This window comes from Myotis myotis, unplaced genomic scaffold (genome assembly GCF_014108235.1).
Source record: "Myotis myotis isolate mMyoMyo1 unplaced genomic scaffold, mMyoMyo1.p scaffold_m19_p_2, whole genome shotgun sequence".
Taxonomy (NCBI): Eukaryota; Metazoa; Chordata; class Mammalia; order Chiroptera; family Vespertilionidae; genus Myotis; species Myotis myotis.
In genome coordinates, this window is record NW_023416324.1 from 41,061,713 (window position 1) to 41,077,420 (window position 15,708).

General features: G+C 45.3%; 1 protein-coding gene across 2 annotated transcripts in view; it reads left to right on the forward strand.

The window, feature by feature from the left end:
• FGGY (FGGY carbohydrate kinase domain containing) overlaps window positions 1-15,006 on the forward strand; it is a 405,151-nt gene extending 390,145 nt beyond the window's left edge. For both annotated transcript variants that reach the window (XM_036351580.1, XM_036351579.1), the window contains 2 exons: window positions 6,698-6,759; window positions 14,773-15,006. In XM_036351580.1, the coding sequence (XP_036207473.1) occupies window positions 6,698-6,759; window positions 14,773-14,854 (144 nt within the window). In that variant the 3' untranslated portion in view covers window positions 14,855-15,006. The remainder of the gene's footprint in view (window positions 1-6,697; window positions 6,760-14,772) is intronic.
• The last annotated feature ends 702 nt before the right edge of the window (window positions 15,007-15,708 follow it).

The following is a 15,708-nucleotide window of genomic DNA, read 5'->3' on the forward strand; positions in this document are numbered from 1 at the left end:
CCACAGCTAACAAGTAGCAGAAGTGGGATTTGAACTCAAGCCTAGGGGACTCAATCATGAGGCTTCCAAATCACAACAAGGTACAGGAAGGACCATGGGGCCTATATGGAGGGCTAAGCTAAGGCCTGGAGTCAGAAATGGGCTTGAATTCTGCCTGTACTACATATTGCCTTTATGACCCTGGGTCAATTTTATACTGTTTACTTCCTTGATTCATAAAGTGAAGATAAATGATAACATCTGTGTCATAAAGTCATTTTGAGGATTAAAAAGGTCACATACATAAAGCAATTAGCACACTGCGTGGCACAGAGTTAGGGCTGGGAAGTAAGTGCTGGTTAAACCAGTAACGCAGCAGTGGCCGTGGAAGTTGTCTGCTAAGTCAGTAGATGCCAGTAGATGTTTCTTTGGTCATACACCCTATCAGTTAAAAACATGTTGAGCTTGTGTCCTCAATACATGGAAACTTACTTAAGAATGGGCATAGACGTGTTCTGTGCTTATGGATTCAATACACTATTAAAACAGGTGAAACACAGCTGTCTTCATGCTAACATTATGCAGGATTTTAAGGTGCACTGTACATCGAAGGCCATGTATGTTTTTGATGATTGCTAAATGCTTTTGTTTGTGCCTGTGTATCTATATCTCAGACAGTATTCTTGATAATTTTGATTTTTCCCCCAGCTCTTATCTGACTAGGTCTTCATTGTTTTTACATTATAGTATTAAAGAGCTAGTACCAAATATAAAAGTATCTCCATTTTCTTCTTCTTTTCTTTAATCCTCACCCAAGGATACGTTTATTGATTTTAGAGAGAAGAAGGGAGAGAAAGAAAGAGAGAGGCATCAATGTGAGAGAAACATCAACATTGATTGGTTTCCTCCCGTACACACCCTGACCAGGAATCAAATCTGCCACCTTTTGGTATATGGGATGATGCTCCAACCAACTGAGCCACCTGGCCAGGGCACCATTTTCTTATTTAGTTGAATCTGAATTATCAACATTACCTTTAATCCTTAGACCCAATCTTTTTCAGCCGGTTGCCCATTTTGTGAGGGTTGCTTTAAATAAACTAGATAATCCCTATGACTCCCTAGGCCGTGTAAAGAACAGCACATAGCAAACTCTGGGAGCTGTGGGCATAGAGGTGAGAGCTCCCACGCCCCTCTTCAGAAATTCACATCTTACCTGGCCCATGACTGTGTGATGTTTGGACCAACTAATGGATCTGGTGACAATCTGCATATTAAGGGCTGGCCAGGCTTAATTAACTTCCTTAGACTGAAAATCATATAAATGGCACTTCCAGTCCTTTCTTTCGGAATCCTAATGCAACACCTACCTTGAGCTCTCCCTAGAGTGCCTGCGGGCCATTTTAGGAACACCGCTTAGAAGATCTTCATTGTCCCTGTTATGAAAGCCTTTTCCTTTTCCTTTAGCTACTGAGCTATCAGGAATCAAGTGCCTGTAAGTGAGGGTCACCTGGGCATGAGACCTACGATGACCTCACTCCTCCCTACGGGAGCTCACAGTCTAGCTCCCATGGTGCCAGGGCCTGGTTATTCCCTGTAGATCATGTCTCTGGACACTGCCAAGCTGTGTTGCCCTTTGGTGCCTAGGTCTAGACTCCCCCATAGTCTCCCCAAGTCTTAAGGCTGTTGTTCCCCTTCCCCCGGGAAGGGCTAGAAGATCCCGGATCCTCCCCTCCCCAAGTTAATGTGCCTGCCACTTGGGAATCCCCACCTTCTCCATGGGTGCTGAGAGCCCCTTCCTTTCCTTAACTTCATTCCCCTGGGTAACTCACCCCAGTGTAGCCTAAAGCCCTTCGGTAGCTCCCAAACCAGGCCACAGTGCATGAGAACTGGGTGTTTCCCGCACCCACACAGGCCTGGTGATCGCCAACGCTGCTCCCAGAAGTGGTGAGCCCTGTGTGCAAACTGGTAGCTGGGTCCTGACCAGGCGGGGAAGGGTCAAACCCCATGAATGCCTCCTTTCATGGTCGTGGGACAGGGCCCCTATTTTCCCCACAGAGACCCTCCACTCGCTTTCAGAAGTAACGATCAAATGTGAACTTTCATGGTTTATTTATAGCTCTGCCTTAGAGAGAGAAAGAAAAGAAGTGATTAAAATGCGATTTTACCAAATATTTTGTTTTTAAAAAGGTCTCATTGTGTGGGCAGAAAGGAAAGAGAAAAGTCACTGCATTCATTGTGCTGTCTAGACTCTCAAACAAAGAGGGTAGCGTGCTGCACATTAAGATTGTCCGGCTCCTGCCTGCTGACAAAAGTATGAATTTTGAGGCCAACTTCAAATAGACCCCTTTGAACAGAAATATATTGTGGGGGGTGGCTATATTTAGCACGTGTCAGCATTTCCATAATAACTCCGTATTGTTATGCTGTGGTAATTTCCAGATTTATTGCAGCCAGTGGGTTCGTGAGGTTTCAGTTTTATGTTAATTATTTGGAGAAATTAGAAAACTCAGCAGTGCTATTTCTGATGACAGCGCTGATTCTCTGGGCGTTCTCCTTACTATGTCAAAGACCCACAGTGAGCCCTGCCTCCCAGGAGAGAGGAGGCTGAGCACCAGTCACTTTGACTGCCCATAAGCATAACTTTCTATTTTTTAGAATGCAGTATTTTTTTTTCCTTACAATTATCAAATCAGTATATGCCATGGTAGAAAATTTCGAAAACACACAAAAAAAGAACAAGAAAAAGAAATGTCACATGCTCTTGAACCTGTTCACATTTTAATACACGCTGACCCAGTGTTTATTGTGCCTTCATATGTAACTTGCACTTAGAACAAACAAACTTCTTGAGGTAGAATTGAGAGACAAGTATTTTTTACTCCCACGGCTCCTTTATGTTTTTGCAGCTATGTTTTCTCTGCCGTGGTTAGAAATTCTGATAGTTGCACTAATTTCTTAGATATGTACAAAGTCAGTTGGATAATACATGTTTGATGGTCTCTTAAGTTGTAAGACGTAGCCAAAATTCAGAAATGAGAATATAAAGAAATGTATCGTCATCATCATTTCCATTTTCATCTGGAGATACGACCTCTCCGCAATCCTCAGGCTGATCTGTTGTGGGAGAGAAGGGGGCTGCTTCAGTCTTCCTTCCTCATTCACTTTGTTCCCAGCACATTTGCTTTTTTTCTGATTCCTCGGAGGTGCTCAGAGGGGTCGGGGAAGAGAGCTTGGGCGTGTAAGAAAGTTCTTATCTAATCAGCATTGTCATGAATGGTCTGCATGCTCTCTTAGCCTAATAGATGTTTATAGGCTCTGTCATAGATTTTGTTGGAGGACCTCCGCTTCCGGAAATCTCTCACTTACATTATCTTGGCTTGGTTAATTCCGCTCTGTTCTAGTATTTGCTTCTCTTCTCCTAATTCCTTAGAAATCCAGTAGATCTCTCAAGTTGACTCTGTCCCATTAGGTGTCCATGTTGGATGGGTCCTAAGACAGCCCATGGCAGCCTCTCACTGCTAGCCACGGGGTCTGGACACAGTCAGCCTTTTGGAGTCTGACAGATAGTGACTGTGCTGGCTGACCCGGGTGCAACCTGCCCTCCACTTCTGCGCTGACGTGCCAGCCAGCCCTGCCTTCCAACAGGAGCCACACTCATTTCAGGGTTCCACCACCTCGGGGGCAGGCCGAGTCCCTGTTGGTCTCGGTGAAACCTGCTCTCCTGACTTGGGGGACACTCCTCTCACCCCTCCCCTAGAACGAGGCCTGATGCACAATAAACCCACAGTTGTCTCCTAAAAATCCAGCTCTTCTCCTGACCTCCCATGTGGACGAAAGATTTAAGAGTTGATTCATGGGTCCTCAACCACCCCTTTTGCAAATCCTTCAGGGTGGTCTGTTTGCAGCTCACTCTGGTATCTTATATCTGTCATCCTTAAATCTCAGCCAGATCTTCCATTTTAAGTGTTCTCTCACATGTCTGATCCCTGACTTCATTCATCTCGTACGTTCCCCGAATGTGTACGCTGTCCCAGATGCTGAGTTTGGCAGCAGAAATAATTATAGCAGCTCGTGTCTTAAGGAGCTCACTGTCTAGCTGGGGAGATGGATGTGCTAAGAAGAAATTGCGGTGCCATGTCATACATGCTCTGATGGCTGGCAGCACAAGCCGCTGTGGGAGCAAAAAACACCATCTAGGAGGGAGGAAGGCACGCAGTGGGATGAGTTAGAAAAACTCTTCTCTGTGGGGTAGACACCTGAGCTGAGTTCAGTGCTTAAGTCTGTACTTTTTTGAGAAAAAGTCACCTCTTTTTAAACTTTTGAAGTCTCTATTGCTGGTGTTTGTTTCTTAGTAATTTATTTTAAAAACAAGCAGAGGTGATATGAAGGAAGGAAGAGAGAGTTCCAGGCCTGCCTTTTGTCCACAGGAAGGGAAGTGACATTTATGGGGCACCTACTAGGGTGCAGGTTTCCTGATCCCGCCCAGCAAGGCAGTCCTGGAGTATGGTCTGAAACTGAGCCCAGCCTGGGGAAGCTGGCCATGGGGTTGCCGAGGCCATCTTAGCAAGACACAGGGATTCTGTCAGGGAGTCAGAACTACGCCTGGGAAGGAAAACGTCCTGACACACACTGGGTGGGCAGAGCTCTTAAAACATCCTCCTAGAGTGAATGCCAGCGACCTCCCTACGATGTGTTTGATGTTTGCCCCTTCACAAAAAGGCCCCGGACTGCCCTTTTTTAGTTTTTATCCTTTCGCTATGATTTCGTTTTCAATAATTTTTTATAACTTTTAAAATATCCTCCTTACTTAAAGCTGCCATTTCTTTTCTGCTGTTCATGTGCTTGTTGCTCTGAGCATCCCTGATCTCCCCCACTGTGTACTTTGTAATACATTCAGGGCAGGTAACTAGTTCAGAATGTTCTTGCTGTTCTTGGGGAAGAGTTGGTAGAGCATCCTTGCCGGAGTGTAAATGTGTGTAAGTAATGAGCAGAGGAAGAAGCCTTCACGTTTCCTAACCCTGAATAACCATTAAAAGGAAGTTTGTCTGCTTCCAACCTCGTGTTTACCACACTGTTGTGATCATGGTAAACATCTTTTCCATTCCGTGGGAGCTACTTGATGGGACCTGTGTGTTCTTTCTCTCTGTATTCCGTGTACACACATTGAGTGCTGTGCTTGGCACATGGAAGGGGCTCGATACCTTTTATGAATATTCTAGGTGCTGAGATTAAGAAGCAAACAGAAAAGCCCCTGGCCTCCTGTAGTTACACTCTGGTTAGGGCAGGGAATGGAGAAGGCAGATAAGGAACCCATGAACCACTGCATCCATGACACGTGAGAAGGGAAGTACTGGTAAATAATAAGTGTGTGAGTGAGTGTGTGTGTAAAATTCACAGGAAGGTGGCAAGGATGGGCAGGGGCCACTTGGATATGTTCTGAAGATACACAGGGTCCCTGACATTCTGTGTGGTAGTCAGCTTTTTACATTTTCCCCTCCTCTGGTAGCATGTGAGTTTCTCTGGGACAAAGAGGATGTCTTATGCAAATCTGTGTCCCTAGCACAGTGACTGCTACATAGTGAGTAATTAATAAACATACGGAATAATAAGCTGTACATATGTGACCCCGAGTGACCGCATCCTTAACAATAAGGCCTCAGCAGCTGCTTCCAAGACAGGGCCTCTTCTGAGGACCTGTGTCATGCTATTGCTCGCCATCTCCCTAGTCAAGTCTGCTGGACTCCAAAGAGTGGGTTCACGCCATCCCCCTCACTTTGCCATAACTTTCACGGCATTGGAAGACTGCCCAATGAAATGGAACCATTTCATTCCTACCATGGAGCCAACACCATCTATGGTTGACGTTGATGCTGTACACGCCAGACATGTCCACCCAGATGCTGCCCCTGGCTGCCTGCTGATTGTTCCCTTGTAAATACAAGAGTGTCCTAAAGTCAGAGTCCAGAACTCAAGTCGAATGGCCTCATCCCAGAGGCCCATGTCTGTACTCACAGCTTCAAAGACTGCTGGGGGGAAAGCCCAAGGTGAACTGAAGAGGCCTTAAATATTTTATCCTACTGTACAGGGGCCAGGTGGGTTCTAGTCAGTTATTGTCGTCCTGAGTTAAGGGGACAATGTGCTCAGTGGCTTATTACGTTGCATCTTAAGCCCAGGTGTCCAGGCAATGGGAAGAAGTCATTGTCTCCCACCATTCCCTGCGAGTGTCACAACAGCTTCAACCTCTGGGCTGTTTATGCCCTGAAGGCCTCAATATTCAGCCTTTTATTAACCCTAGGCTGTGTGCTCATAGGTATAACTTTTAGTGTTTACTGGGGTTTTATTCCCATTACCAGAGAAAATAAGTTGGTGGGGAAGGACTAACTGAATATCTTTTTTTTAAAATATATTTTATTGATTTTTCACAGAGAGGAAGGGAAAGGTATAGAGAGTTAGAAACATCGCTGAGAGAGAAACATCGATCAGCTGCCTCCTGCATACCTCCTACTGGGGATGTGCCCGCAACCAAGGTACATGCCCTTGGCCGGAATCGAACCTGGGACCTTTCAGCCCACAGGCCGACGCTCTATCCACTGAGCCAAACCAGTTAGGGCACTAACTGAATATCTTAAGGGGAAATGAATTCTAGTTAGAATCCCTTGCCTGGGACAAGCCTCACTTTGGGTTCAGCTTTCCAACTCCATGTTCTCTTTTGTAGGAGGCCATGGCAAGAATGAGCAAAGTTGGGAGAGTTGTGTTTCCCAGACTCGAGGATAAAAGGTAAGTTATGTTTTATGTGCACAATGCTCAGGAACGGGAGCACGTAAACACGCAGCTCTAGGGCTGGAACAAGCCTTGGCAGTCAGGTAACCCAGTCCTTTCCTTCAATAGTTGGTAAAACTAAGTCCCAGAGAGCTACAGTCACTTTCAGTTACCTCCAATCACGAGGTAGGGCCAGACCTGGGGGTCAGATACAAACTTCTGAACATCAGGCCAATGCTCTTTTGTCTAGGTCATTAGCAGCAAATCTGCACTTCTCGGTTCTAAAACATGGATCTCTTATATCTCTGTCAAAGGACACAGTAGCATCTGTCCATTTTTTATCCTTTGCATCACTTGGCATTGAAGGCTACATCATGACCTTGATCAGTACTTTAACCCCAGTCGCAAAACACTAATTTATTGAGCTTCTACTTTAAGGCATTATGCTCATTAGCCATAGCTTTAGAGGGGAATAAGACACAATCTTATTTATGCACAAAGATCATTTCAGAACAAAGGGTCAGTTCTACACAGTTGTCCAAGGAATTAAGGAATGGGACCCTGGGGGTGAGAGGAGGTTAGGTCTTAGCTGACTTTAAATGCTTAAACGAAATTGTTAGATGAACAAGACAGGGAAGGACATTCTTGGTAGAGAGAATAACATGCAAAGTAATAAAGGTGAGAGCAGCATGGTATGTCAGCTAACTTCTATAAACACATAATTCTGAAATGCACTGTATGACATGGGGAATGGCAGGCTGTGAACCTGGGCATCAGGGAGTAGGTGGGCTCATGCCCTGGGGAGTCTGAAGCCCTGCTAAAGACCTCAGGCTTCTCCTGCAGGCAGAATGGAGATGCTGAATGGACCTGGTCAGATGCAGAGTTTAGAAAGATCTCCCTTAGAGGATGAATTGGAGGACCTAAGGGTAGAAGCAGAGATCAGGTGGAAGGCTTCATCAGTAACTCAGGTGAGAGATGAAAAGACCTAAGTCACTGGTAGTGAGTTTAAAGACAAACAGCCCTCGCGAGGTGCCTCAGTTGGTTGGAACATCACCCCATACACAAAAAGGTTGTGAGTTTGATTCCAGGTCAGGGCCCATACCTAGGTTGTGGGTTCAATCCCTAATCATTGGGGTGCTTACAGGAAGCAATCTCTCTCTCTCTCTCTCTCTCTCTCTCTCTCTCTCTCTCTCTCTCTCTCTCTCTCTCTCTCTCTCATCATGAGCATGTCCTGCTCAGGTGAGGATTAACAAAAAGAAAAAGAAAAATGATGGACAGTTGTGCAGAGACCTTTTATAATTTGGGGGAAGTATTTGAGATGGAGACATAAAAGCAAATTTCACCTTTTGTAATGGACAGGCAAAGCACCAGTATTTACAAAGTAATCCAGTTTATTTTTCTTTCTTTTTTTTAAAATTTTCACCCAAAGATATTTTTCCATTAACTTTTAGAGAGAGTGGAAGGAGGGAAGGAAAGAGATAGAGAGAGAAACATGGATGTGAGAGAGTATTTTTATTTTCTTAAAGAAGGTCTCCAAATGGAGTTGTGCTGTTAACACTACAAATATAAACTCCTCTCTAAATACAAGCCTGAGAGGACCTAACATTGGGGAGCTCAACTCAGGGACAATGAGAGATCAGAGTTTCCAATATAGGGGAGCCATGGGCTAGCAACATCCTTTTGTTGAAATTAGAAACAGATTAATCTTTCCCGTCTCTTCACTGGCCCTCCACAACTTTAGAGGGAAGTCTGTTTTTTGTTTTTGTTTTTGTTTTTGCTTTAATATGTCTTTATTGATTTCAGAGAGGGAGAGAGAGATAGAAACATCAATGATGAGAGAGAATCACTGATGATCGACTGCCTCCTACACACCCCCACTGGGGATCGATCCTGCAACGTGGGCTTGTACCCTTGACTGGAATAAAACCCAGGACCCTTCAGTTTGCAGGCATATGCTCTATCCACTGAACCAAATCAGCTAGGGCGGGAAGTCTGTTTTTAAGTTCTCCCAGTAAATCCATGTGCTCCTTTTGCAAAGAATCTTTAGCTTCTGGCTGTCAGCTGGGAAACTGCCTATGACACAGTGCTCTAGCACCATCTGCAGGCTGCCTGAAGATTTGCAAGTAGAAAGGGAGCCAGTCCCCCTGAGCAGCTGGCACATCTCTTCCTTGACTCGTCACATTATTATCTACAGGGAACATGTACTTCGGTCTGTACCACACAGGAGCAGCTGAATGAGCATGGAGAGAATTTGGAAGAGAGGGGATTCGCTTGATTTTAAAAGTCAGCATCACAGAAAGTATTATTTAGTGACTATGGTTCAATATATCCTTTAAGAGGATCCCAAATCTTACCCATATTTACCTGTGGTCTTAGAGCAGTCCCTTACAAGTGCCTGAGAAAATTTTGTTCCTCAAAAGGCATCATGAACAGAACAAAAAAGCATCCCACAGAATGAGCAAAATATTTGCCTATCATATATCTGATAAGGGATTAATACCCAGAATATCTAGAGAACTCCTAAAGCTCAACAACAAAACAAACAACTCAAATAAAAAATAGGCAAATGGTCCAGCCAGTGTAGCTCAGTTGAATGAGCATTGACCCATGCACCAAGAGGTCGCTGGTTCGATTCCCAGTCAGAGCACATGCCCTAATAGCAGGCTCGATTCCCAGTAGGTGTTGTGCAGGAGGCAGCCGATCAATGATTCTCTCTCATCATTGATGTTTCTATCTCTCTTCTCCCTCTCCCTTCCTCTCTCTGAAATCAATAAAAACATATTTTAAAAATAGGTAAAGGACTTGAATAGACATTTTCCCAAAGACAGTATGTAAATGGCCTATGAAGACATGAAAAGATGCTCAGTACCTCCAATTATTGGTAAAATGCAAATCAGAAATATAATGAGATATCTCACACCCATTATTATAGGAACTATCAAAATATATGTATATATGCCAACTGTTGACAAGGATTTGGGGCAATTGGAACCTTGTTGGTAGAAATGAAAATGGTGCAGCCACTATAGAAAATAGTGTGGTGGTTCCTCAAGAATTAAAAATAGAATTACCATATTGTCCAGAAATTCCAGTTCTGGGTTTATACCCCAAAAGAACTGAAAGCAGGGGCTCAATGAGATATTTGTACACCCATGTTCATAGCAGCATAATTCACAGTAGCTAAAATAGAGAAGCAACCCAAGTGTACATCAATGGATGAATGGGTCTACAAAATATGGTATATACATACAATGTAATATCACTCATTCTTAAAAAGGAAGGATAGTCTGACATATGCTACAATATGGATGAACCTTGAGGATATTATTTTATTTATTTATTTTTTATATTTTATTGATTTTTTACAGAGAGGAAGGGAGAGAGATAGAGGGTTAGAAACATCGATGAGAGAGAGACATCGATAAGCTGCCTCCTGCACATCTCCTACTGGGGATGTGCCTGCAACCCAGGTACATGCACCTGACCGGAATCGAACCTGGGACCTTTCAGTCCACAGGCCAACGCCCTATCCACTGAGCCAAACCGGTTTCGGCAAGGATATTATTTTAGATGAAATAAACCAGTCACAAAAAGACAAATATTATATGATTACACTTATATGAAATAATTAGAACAGTCAAAATTATAGAGAAAAGAAGTAGAATGTGATTGCCAGGGGTTAGGGAGAGCAGGAAATGGGGAGTTATTGTTTAACTAGGGGCCCAGTGCACCTTGAAAGGAACTGTGGGCCTCGAGGCTGTGGTGGGCACAGGGGCGGGTCTTGGCCCATCCTTTGCACTCCCGCCCAGCCCCTCCCACTGCTGCCCTGCTCCCGCTGCTGCCACTCCCATACACTGATGGCGCAGAGCTATTGGGGCCAGCGCCATCAGTGGGTGCAGCGGGCGCAAGTGTTGGTTGCTGCCTTGATTGCCCCTCAGGAGCAGGGGGAGGTGGAGAAGCCCTCAGGGGCAATCAGGACCAGCCTTGGGCACCAGTGGCAGGTGCGAGTGGGACTGGCGCTGGCAGTGGATGTGAGAGGCGGCTGCCAGCCCCGATCGCCCCTGAGGAGCAGGGGGAGATGGAGAAGCCTGAGGGGCAATCAGAGCCAGCAGCCCCCACTCGCACCTGCTGATGGCGCTGAGCGATCAGGACCAGCACAGGGCACCAGCAGCGGGTGCAAGCAGGACCAACGCTGCAGCAGGTGTGAGCACCAGGCAAGACTGCAGCACACGGGAGCAAAGAATTTTCAGTAACCACCAGAGGCTCACCCCATGACAGCAACCGGCACCCTGCCTTAATCTGGTGCCCCTGCTTACCTGCTCCACCATCACTCTGTGGCCTACGCCCACCATGTTCTGAGCTCTGCCACCTGCTGCCAATGCCTGCCATACTCCACATACACCCCCTGGTGGTTAGCATACATAATAGCGACCGGTTGTTCGGTTGTTCTGCCATTCGGTCTATTTGCATATTAGGGTTTTATATATATATAGAGAGAGAGAGACTAGAGGCCCGTTGCAGGAAGATTCCTGCAAGAATAGGGCTTCCAGCGGCTGCAGCGAAGCAGAGAGGGGAGCGAAACGTGCTGAGGTGGGCTTCGCTCCCACTCCGAGCCGCTGTGGCTGGGTTTTCCCTTCCGCTCCCAGCCACTCCGGCTGGGTTTCTCCTCCCACTCCCAGGCGCTCCTGCTGCATTTCTCCTCCCACTCCCAGGTGCTCCTGCTGCATTTCCCCTCCCGCTCCCAGGCGCTCCTGCTGGGTTTCCCCTCCCGCTCCCAGGTATTGTGGCGGGTTTCTCCTCCCACTCCCAGATGCTCCTGCTGGGCTTCCCCTCCCTCTCCCAGGCGCTCCTGCTGGGTTTCCCCTCCCGCTCCCAGGCACTGTGGTGGGTTTCCCCTCCCGCTCCCAGGTGCTGTGGTGGGTTTCCCCTCCCGCTCCCAGCCGCTGCCCCTTCCCCTCCAAGCCGCTGCCCCTCCGGCTTGCAGCTGCTGTGGCTGGTCTTGCCCTCCCACCTCCCACCTCCCACCTCTGCAGCCTTGGCTCCATTTCTGTCCTCGAGGCCCCTACTTAGCTCCCTTCTGTACCGCTTGGCCTCCATGTTGTCCTCAGTCTTCCCTCGCAACTGGTATATGCAAATTGACCGCCATCTTTTAGCTTCTATAATTGAAACATTGTATCTTTTGGAGCTGTTGCTTCAGGAGCTCAGAGCCAGACAGCGGAAGGCGGGGAACCTTGGCTTCCTCTGTCACTGAAGCAAGCAAGCTTCATGTTCACTTCAATTTCCTGGCTGCCAGCCACCATCTTGGCTGGCAGTTAATTTGCATATCTCACTGATTAGCCAATGGGAAGGGTAGTGAAGTTACAGCTAATTACCATGTTTCTCTATTATTAGATAGGAAGGGTATAGAGTTTCAGTTTTAAAGATGAAAAGAATTCAGTGGAGGAATTATTGTATGATTGTACAATAATGGGAATGTTCTTAATGCCACTAAACTGTACACTTAAAAATGGTTAAAGTGGGAAAATTTCATGTTAAGTGTATTTTACCAAAAAAAAAAAAAAAAAAAAAAAAAAAAAAAAAAAAAGAAATAAAAAGAAGAATAAAAAGCACCGGTGGGGTAAACATGGTTTGGACGTCAGCTTCTCATTGAAAAAAAAAGAAAGAAAGAAAGAAAGAAAGAAAGAAAGAAAGAAAGAAAGAAAGAAAAGAAAAACATCCATCTCTTGGTGTTCTAAGATAATAAAACTATTTAAGAGCATTCATTCACATTTCTTAGTACTTGACAGCTCATGGAGCGTATCATATTTTCTTGTTTCAAACTGTTATCTTCCTCTTAAAGCAGGGAAATTGAGGCTTAGACAATTATAAAGAGTTGCCCAAAGCCACCCCAGTTCCTCTGCCTGCAAAGCTGATGTCTTCCCCACTGTACAAAATGAGGCCAATGAAGTTGCTGCAGTGTTATCAGCATTAGAATTATACATGAGACCTGATACTGGGCCAAGCTCTCGTAGCAGTTTTGAGATCCCCAAGTTAGGAAGTTCATCTCAGAGAATTGCTTAGCATTAAATTATTGAGTATCATTAAAAGGATAAAATTGCCATCCCCAGAATCATTATATAGTTAACTAGAAGCCCAGCGCACAAAATCGCACGGCCCCACCCAACACGTGGCCTCACCATGCTCGCAGCCCTGCCCACCCGCACTGGTCTTTGATCATTAGGGCATTAGGGCCGCAGGCCTTTTATAATATAGATAATTTGGAAACCCTCAGAGTAGGTTTTAGTAGAACCCACATACAACTAGATTAATGATAATATTGGAAAGTTAATTTCTTATTTTTTAAGTACATTTTTATTGATTTCAGAGAGGAAGGGAGAGGGAGAGAGAGATAAAAACATCAATGATGAGAGAGAATCATTGATTGGCTGCCTCCTGCACGCTCCACACTGGGGATCAGGCCACAACCTGGGCATGTGCCCTGACCGGGAATCGAACCGTGACCTCCTGGGTCATATGTTGACACTCAACCACTGAGCAGCCACACCGACCAGACTGGAATGTTAATTTTTTTTAAAGTAGTCACCATAACTATCACTGGTACCACTTCCTGTGAGCCAGGCAGTATGCTACTAGTAAGTGCTTTTCATAGGTTACCTCATTTAATTCACACTACAGCTCTTCAGGTAGGCCCTATAATTACTCTCATTTCTAAACGGGGACATTTAGGCACAAAAGGATTAAGTACCGTATCCAAGGTCACACAGCAAGTAAAGTCCAAGCTGCGATTCAAACCAAGACTTTTGAGCCCAGCTCCTAAAGCTGTGTTTGGCCCCGGCACAGCTCTTGAGTGACCATAAAGCTTAAGGTAGAAATGCTTGGAGGGAGGGGACTCCTATTACATTACTCTCGTCAGCATGTTGACAAGTAGAAGTTCCAGGGCTATTCTTACAATCTCTCCCCCTGCAATTCTCGAGCTAGCACCAACATTCCCTCATGAGACTTCCTTTCAGAGCACCCCAAGACACACTAACCTGGCTTCATCAACCCTTTGCCCCCAATCAGCTCCTCCCAGGAGGGAGGAGTAAGGACAGAGTGCAAGTCTTCAAGATGCCTTGTCTCTCTCAGGATTGGGCTGCCCTGCCATCTGACTCATGGCCAACCCCAAGTTTTGACAGGTCTCCCTGAAGAGTCAGCTGGAGAGTACTGGAGGGCAAGGTCCTCTGTGGGACGCCTGCAGGAAAGGCGTGAGTCTCATGATTCTAGGGCTCCACTCCCAGATAGAGCAGTCTGCAGAGGAAATGTAGGCGTGGAATCCGCAAAGAGTGATTAAAAAGTTTCCTCTTGTCCCAGGTGAGGCTGTGGTTTTTACCCAGTCATCCAACCTGGGACTAGTCATGTACGAAGTATGTATTAAAGCTGGGATTGTGAATGGACCTGTGTTCAGCCTGTACATCACAGAGGAGGCTTTCAGATGGACAGACATGAGTATGAATCCCAGCCCTGCTGATTTTTATTTATACTACTTCATTTTTTGTGTTTTGTTATTTTTTTAAAGAAGTCCCTGGGTTGTGTGTGTGTATATAATGGGATATTTCCTGATAATTTCATAGAAGAAGGGAAAGGGAGAAAGAGAGATAGAAACATCAATGATGAGAGAGAATCATTGATTGGCTGCCTCCTGCATGGCCCCTACTGGGGATCAAGCCCACTATCCAGGCATGTGCCCTGACCGGAATCAAACCATGACCTCCTACTTCATAGGTCGACACTCAATCATTGAGCCACACTGGCCGGGCTATTTATATGTGCCTCTCTGAGCAAATGTTTTTGCTTCTACAATGGAGATAATACCACTCCATGTAGGTTAGAGGTCATAGAGGTAATGCTACCCATTGCTCAGGAAGGTGTGAGCATTGAACAATTGGAAGGCGTCTGCAAACCCATCACAGATATACCCCCGTTCTAAATGTAAGGGGAAGCTGCAGAACAGCTTGTCTAAGGTGGCTCAGTATATTCCTTTGTCTCCCACAGATATTATGACAAGAAATATCAAGTGTTCCTGAAGCTGGTGGAGCACCAGAAGGAGTACACAGCCATCATGAAAGGGGTCTGAGCAGAGCTTGCAGGTGCCTGTGTCGGAAGGTCATGAGGCATTGCACCAGGGACCTCTGGCACTTCCTTTTCTATTCAAGACTGCTTAGGTATCATTTTTTCCATCTCTGTATTGCCTTTCAATAAAGAAAACCAAGACATGTGCAACCAGAACTAGAGGCTTTCATCTCACTGTACCACCATTGTTTGCTTGGTAGTTGCCACAGGCACCAACATGGAGACAAAAGTTTCACATGGGGTCATAGGATCTCCTATAGGACTAGGTTTGGGGATCATTCGGGCCAGGGGAAACATGTGCTTATTAATTGATTCAATGTCAGTCATTAGATGGAAGACTTACATAGCTTTAGGTAGGACATCTAATGTCTATTCTATAGGTGGCTAAAAGCTGTTGTTAAGTTTTTGGAAATAATTTCAAACATACAGAAAAGTTGCAAAAATAGGAATTATACAGAGGAACACCCAAGCACCTAATTTTTATATTTTAACATTTACCTCATTTGCTTTATCGTTTGTGTGTTCTCTCCACACGCTTGCACACACATATGCACATGTATGTATGTCTATCCACACACATTTTTAATGAGTCATTTGAGAGTACATTTCAGTCTATTTAACTTTTATGTAGCACTTTTATTTAATCTGCCATTCATATTCCAGTTTTGTCAATAACTCAGTAATATCCTGTATGGCATTTTTCTCCCTCCTATACGGGATCCAGTCTAGAATCAGATATTGCATGGAATTGCAGAATTGTCATCTTTCAATCATCATATTAAAGATAGGTACAGGCAGGAATCATCGGTGGGTCCAGGAGGGAATTTCTATGGGTAACAGGATGTATGCATGTTCTTC